This window comes from Salvelinus sp. IW2-2015, unplaced genomic scaffold (genome assembly GCF_002910315.2).
Source record: "Salvelinus sp. IW2-2015 unplaced genomic scaffold, ASM291031v2 Un_scaffold415, whole genome shotgun sequence".
Taxonomy (NCBI): Eukaryota; Metazoa; Chordata; class Actinopteri; order Salmoniformes; family Salmonidae; genus Salvelinus; species Salvelinus sp. IW2-2015.
The window spans coordinates 21,073-28,129 of record NW_019942553.1 but is presented as its reverse complement, the minus strand read 5'-3'; the positions used below and the strand labels follow the sequence as shown (position 1 = coordinate 28,129).

General features: G+C 48.4%; 1 protein-coding gene across 1 annotated transcript; it reads left to right on the top strand.

Moving 5' to 3' along the window:
* The first annotated feature begins 227 nt into the window (after positions 1–227).
* On the top strand, positions 228–6,078 carry LOC112068317 (pseudouridine synthase 7 like). The gene is given in 12 exon segments (XM_070438106.1): positions 228–541; positions 645–1,575; positions 1,988–2,147; positions 2,489–2,687; positions 2,974–3,072; positions 3,186–3,267; positions 3,595–3,757; positions 3,899–4,025; positions 4,251–4,298; positions 4,502–4,649; positions 4,652–4,722; positions 5,806–6,078. Coding segments are annotated over 11 exon segments (2,115 nt in total). The 5' UTR covers positions 228–541; positions 645–659; the 3' UTR covers positions 5,908–6,078.
* Positions 6,079–7,057: the final 979 nt, after the last annotated feature.

The window sequence follows — 7,057 nt, the reverse complement described above, 5'->3', positions numbered from 1 at the left end:
TCACATAACTTAAATACAGTAGCCTATTCATACAGTTCAGCAAATCAGAAATGACCATTTACATGCAAATTGTTTGTCAAAAAATAGTAATGATTTACTTATGATATATCTCTCTAGTCTATACTGTGCAATATAATTATTAACAGGTGATTAGTCATCAGAAGACCAGAACAGTAGTTTGAGACAAATAAAAGAGCACTTTCCCTTTAAGAACTTGTCGTCACATGACATGATGCGGAAGAATTACAATCTCATGCTACAGTTTGCACATGTGTTTGTTTATTAGACATTTATTGCAAGAAATATGTCGTTTTAGGACATTTATTATTGCATTCATTTATAATTAGATGATATAAGTGAAATGACAAATTGCTTAAAGACTATGATTTCTGCTGTTGGTTGAGCTTGGTAAACAGTAACGTATCCTAACAGTGTTAGCTAGCTAGCTACAATGTTATAGTGTGTTATGGTGTCACATTGATTCATTTAGAAAATGAAATATTTGTAGCACGGGCGCTTCACTCTACACATTACATAACTGGTAAAACCGTTACTCTGGCTTAATACATGGCTTCTGATGTTCAATTCATTGATTTGACATAACTTTGGGTATAATATTGGTTGTATCCCTTTCTTTGCGACAGGACAGTCTATCTACCATGACTATGAAGGAGGAAGCACCGCGTGTCCCAGAGTGCTACATCTCAGAACATGAAGGGTTCTATGGAACCATCAAGAACTCCACCAGAGACTTTGTAGTCACAGAGATAGACATCCATGGCCAGATGGTTACTAAACCCAGTGTATCTGATGTTCCTCAATCATCCAACATTACTGAGGCACGCCCAGGTGCCAAGTCTGAAGGAAAGACAAATATTATTAGCCCAAAACATCAACACAACCTCAAAGAAGAGAATTGTCCTCCGGTTGTAAAGGGTATGGATTCAGTACCTGGACCCGGTCAGAATGGTGACATCACATCCACCGCCAGCCAAGACTGTTTTGACCTGAGCACGATACTGGGTCAGGCTGTCTGTGAAGAGCTAGAGCAGTTCACTGCTTTATTGAGAGAGGCGTCATCAAGTCCCAATGATGGCATTGAGAAGAATCTGGCCAACCAAGAATCATCCAATGGCAGTGAGAAGAAGATGGCCAATCAAGAGTTATCCCTGGGTTCATTCCCAGACAAACACCAAAGAGCTAATGTCCACCGTGCTGTCCGACACAACTTTCCCTTCCTGTTGACAGTAACCAACCAATCAGAGATTAGGGTTAAGGAGGACCCTGACTTTAAGCTCCTATCAGGTTTGGTCTCCGAGGAGGAGGCCGAAGACTTTATCAGGTTCATCGACACCAAGATGCCTAACTCTGTGTACACGTTCAGGGGTGATGACAGTAAGGAGCACAGGACGGCAGTGCACCACTTCCTCAGTAGACGGTTTGGTAAACTGGTGGAGACTAAGAGCTTCAGTGACCAGCAGCAGAAGACTACGGCCATTACGGTCAGGTTGAGAGAAAAAGGGAAACCCAGGAAGAGGACGGCTGATGACAGTAAAGAGGAAGAGGTCTATACAGGTGAGAGGTCTATAGAGAACTTCACAGACTATGTTTCTCTCCTATATCTCTCTCTCTGTTTACTCTCTCTCCTATTTCTCTCTCGTACTTGATATGTTTTTCTATTATGATGCTGTATGTACAGCAAGAAGAATGTTATTAGCCCAAGTAAGCATTGCAAGTAAGCATTAATATATCTGCTTTAAACTGTACGTGACAAATAAACGTATCCTTTGATTTATCCTCCCCAAATCCTGAACATGGACCCCACAAAACTGACCTTAAATCAGTGTCTAAGACCAACCTCATCCCACTCATAACACTCTATTCCCTTGGCCATACTTGCATACTACTTAGAATGAAGCAATGTGTTGGGCATGTATTCTAGGAAGTTAGTGTGGATACTATTGGCATGGGTTTCCTCCCCCTGCAGCGTTCACTCTGAGGAAGGAGAACCTAGAGACTCTGGAGGCTATCAGCTACATGGCAGCTGTCCTGGGGGTGCTGCCCTCTGACTTCACCTACGCTGGCATCAAGGACAAGAGGGCCGTCACCTACCAGTCCATGGTGGTCAAGAAGATCTCACCACAACGGTAGATACAGTACAGTTGTTAGATTGAATGGAAACAGCAACACATTCTAACTCCTTGGCTTAGCCTATGTGCTGTGGTCAACTCCCCTAGACTACAAACAGAGAGTTGACTAAAGCACTAACAGACTGGACCACCAGGCTATCCTTGGCTATGGTTTGATGATAATGATGGATATTTACAAAGTGCTACATTCTATTGGGGGCAAACTCAACTCATCCACCACCACCACATTCATGCATTTCTAACATACTAGTCCAGTGAGTTCACTGTCCACTGATGCATATCCTGTCCTCATGGGGACCGGTCAGACTAGTGCTGATGGGAGGGATGTGTGTTGTCAGGCTGAGAGAGAAGGCCAGTGAYTTTGAGAAGAGGGGGGTGGTCCTCTCCTCCGTCCGCTCCGTCTCTGAGCCTCTTCATCTGGGTAGACTCCAGGGGAACCACTTTGACCTGGTGGTACGGGATCTGAGACCACGCCAGGGTCACGGCACACTGATGGAGCTGGACTCACTGGTGCAGGAGGCTGTGGACAACGTAAAGGTGAGACACTCCTATTCTGTGGCCTCCATTCAACCCTGGTCCTGGAGAGATGCAGGGTTTTGTCCAGTCCAGCACTGAAACACTCAATTTAACTAATCAACCTAATCAACAAGCGCTTGATTGGCTGAATAAAAACATCAGACCCTGTTGGTCCCCAGACCCAAACTTGGATACAAATGTAGATTTCTCTGTGCACTTTGATAGTCATTTCCACTGCACTGTGAGTAATTGAGGAGTGTTGTTCTCTGATCTGTAGTGAGAAGTTATTAAATGTCAATTCTTTTAGGTCAAAGGGTTTGTGAACTACTATGGACCTCAGAGGTTTGGGACTGGACAGAGTGTTCAGTCTGACCGCGTCGGACTGGCCCTGCTCAAAGGGGAAATGGTACATTTACATCTTATGTCTTCTTATATTACAAGAAACTGAAAACAGTGGATGTCAATGTTTCTATTTGTTCTGTCTGACTTGTGGTGTGGGTTGTCTTTCATGTGTCTCAGGTGGCAGCTGTCCGTCTGTTCTTCACACCAGAAGAGGGTGATGACCCTCAGAGCGTTGCCAAGAGACACTTCCTCCAGACTGGTGAGAAATTCCTGCTTACACTAGTCACCATTTCCTGTTTACCATGTTCTCTGTTTTTATCAACCTTTTTCAGATTAAAACAATTTTAAAATAATTATTTCACCTTTATTTAACCAGGTAGGCRAGTTGAGAACAAGTTCTCATTTACAACTGCGACTTGGCCAAGATAAAGCAAAGCAGTTCGACACACAACAACACAGAGTTACACATGGAATAAAACAAACATACAGTCAATAATACAGTAGAAATAAAATACATGTATTTCATGTTCTACTCTTCTCCATTCTAACCCTGTTCCTCCACCCCTCTCCTCCCTCATCTCCTCAGATAATGCCAAGGAGGCCCTGTCTCTGATGCCCATGTCCAAGGCCAGAGAGAGGATGATGCTGAGGGCCCTACATCGCTATGGGACGGGCCCAGAGGGCTGCACCCGTGCCTGGCTCAGCCTGCCCCATGGGATGAGGGTCTTCTACCCCCACGCATACTGCAGGTCTGGGATTTATATCACCTGCTGTATTGCTTTAAATATTCTGAATCCTTTATTCTTTATGGTTCTATTTGTATTCCTACTTCCTCTTCACCCACTTTGTTTGAAGTATTCTGTATCAATAAAGATTGTTTTGATTTGTAGCCGGGTCTGGAACGAGGCGGCTGCACACAGGCTGGCCACGCTGGGCCACAGGGCCAGGCAGGGAGATCTGGTCTGGAAGCAGAGGGGAGAGGAGGGGATAGAGGTGGGAGAAACCAGCTTACCTCAGGTAGTTCAGTTACAGGATGACTTAATAACACAGTCAAATACACAGTCAAATACACAGTCAAATACACAGTCAAAGTCACTTGTGTAAATCATTTTTCATCGGCGCTAGAGAGTTGTCCACTAGGCTCTATCTTTGAGTATGACARCCGGTGATACTCTCTCGCTGAGATTGAACCAGTCATAAAGATGTTATTGAGATGGACCTTTGTACTCTCTACTCCCCCAGATTCATGTTGTTACTGCTGCAGAGGAGGAAGTCTACTCACTAGGACAGGTACACACACACCTGTCCACTCCCCTGTTCTACAGTACCTTGTACCATTTGAACTATTCATCTACTCTGCAAACATGGGTGTGTTGTCTGAGTGCGTTGCCGAGCCCGGTGAAACCTACATCCACAAAACACTACTCAAATCAAATGGATTATGGATGATTCTATTGAATCCATTGTTCACTTCTCTTGTGCTCTTCCATCAGGTGGTTCTTCCCATGCTTGGCAACAGTGTGAAGTACCCAGAGAACCCTGTAGGGGGCTGGTACCAGGAGAGACTGGCGAGGGACGGACTACAGAGCTGTCGGTTCAGAGTCACTCCTCTCAAACTGAACTCCCCTGGCTGCTACCGCCCTTACTGGCCATCCCACATAGCCTGACCTACAGGCTGGAGCAGAGCCAGAGAGCTGGGAGAGGCAACAGGAGTGTAATGGAAAGTCACAGGCTAGTGGAGCGGTACCACAGCACCCAGGCACAGACACAACTAGACCTGTAGGCTGGAGAGGCAGAGAGGAGGGGAGAGCGTGCAGGGTAATGGACAGGGGGCGTCAACGGTGCAGAACCTGACACAGACACAACTAGACCTGTAGGTCTGGAGAGGCAGAGAGGAGGGGAGAGCGTGCAGGGTAATGGACAGGGGCGTCAACGGTGCAGTACCCTGACACAGACACAACTAGACCTGGAGGTCTGGAGAGGCAGAGAGGAGGGGAGAGCGTGCAGGGTAATGGACAGGGGGAGTCAACGGTGCAGTACCCTGACACAGACACAACTAGACCTGGAGGTCTGGAGAGGCAGAGAGGAGGGGAGAGCGTGCAGGGTAATGGACAGGGGGAGTCAACGGTGCAGAACCCTGACACAGACACAACTAGACCTGGAGGTCTGGAGAGGCAGAGAGGAGGGGAGAGCGTGCAGGGTAATGGACAGGGGGAGTCAACGGTGCAGAACCCTGACACGACACAACTAGACCTGGAGGTCTGGAGAGGCAGAGAGAGGGGGAGAGCGTGCAGGGTAATGGACAGGGGGAGTCAACGGTGCAGAACCCTGACACAGACACAACTAGACCTGGAGGTCTGGAGAGGCAGAGAGGAGGGGAGAGCGTGCAGGGTAATGGACAGGGAGAGTCAACGGTGCAGTACCCTGACACAGACACAACTAGACCTGGAGGTCTGGAGAGGCAGAGAGGAGGGGAGAGCGTGCAGGGTAATGGACAGGGGAGTCAACGGTGCAGAACCCCGACACAGACACAACTAGACCTGGAGGTCTGGAGAGGCAGAGAGGAGGGGAGAGCGTGCAGGGTAATGGACAGGGGAGTCAACGGTGCAGAACCCCGACACAGACACAACTAGACCTGGAGGTCTGGAGAGGCAGAGAGGAGGGAGAGCGTGCAGGGTAATGGACAGGGGCGTCAACGGTGCAGTACCCTGACACAGACACAACTAGACCTGGAGGTCTGAGAGGCAGAGAGGAGGGAGAGCGTGCAGGGTAATGGACAGGAGAGTCAACGGTGCAGTACCCTGACACAGACACACCGAGTTTGACGTTGAACTTTGACCTGGACTCTTCCTGCTACGCTACCGTCTGCCTCAGAGAGGTCATGAAATGTGACCCTTAGACTGGAGTTCAGATGCTGTATGTACTACTGTGTGTACAGTATTTTGATTAGTATTGTGTTGTGTACACAGTGTGGCCTCTGTGTAGATGTAGGATACTGCTACAGTATTGTGATCAGTTTGCCGATTCGTTGCCTGATTTGTCAGACATGTCGTAATAAAAAATGCTTTGTAATTTACTGACTGGATGAGAATCTTCACAGTGGATTAGAGGTAGAATCACATGAATGTTGAAGTGAATTTAGTTGTGTGAATGTAGACGATCCTCAGCCTGCACAGCATGGCCACTAGAGGTGATCTCAGCCTGCACAGCATGGCCACTAGAGGTGATCTCAGCCTACACAGCATGGCCACTAGAGGTGATCTCAGCCTACACAGCATGGCCAGTAGAGGGTGATCTCAGCCTACACAGCATGGCCACTAGAGGTGATCTCAGCCTACACAGCATGGCCACTAGAGGTGATCTCAGCCTGCACAGCATGGCCACTAGAGGTGATCTCAGCCTGCACATCATGGCCACTAGAGGGTGATCTCAGCCTACACAGCATGGCCACTAGAGGTGATCGCAGCTGCACAGCATGGCACTGAGGTGATCTCAGCCTACACAGCATGCCACTAGAGGTGATCTCAGCCTGCACAGCATGGCCACTAGAGGGTGATCTCAGCCTACACAGCATGGCCACTAGAGGTGATCTCAGCCTGCACAGCATGGCCACTAGAGGTGATCTCAGCCTACACAGCATGGCCACAGAGGTGATCTCAGCTGCACAGCATGGCCACTAGAGGTGATCTCAGCCTGCACAGCATGGCCAATAGAGGGTGATCTCAGCCTACACAGCATGGCCACTAGAGGTGATCTCAGCCTGCACAGCATGGCCACTAGAGGGTGATCTCAGCCTGCACAGCATGGCCACTAGAGGTGATCTCAGCCTGCACAGCATGGCCACTAGAGGTGATCTCAGCCTGCACAGCATGACCACTAGAGGGTGATCTCAGCCTGCACAGCATGGCCACTAGAGGTGATCTCAGCCTACACAGCATGGCCACTAGAGGGTGATCTCAGCCTACACAGCATGGCCACTAGAGGGTGATCTCAGCCTACACAGCATGGCCACTAGAAGGTGATCTCAGCCTACACAGCATGGCCACTAG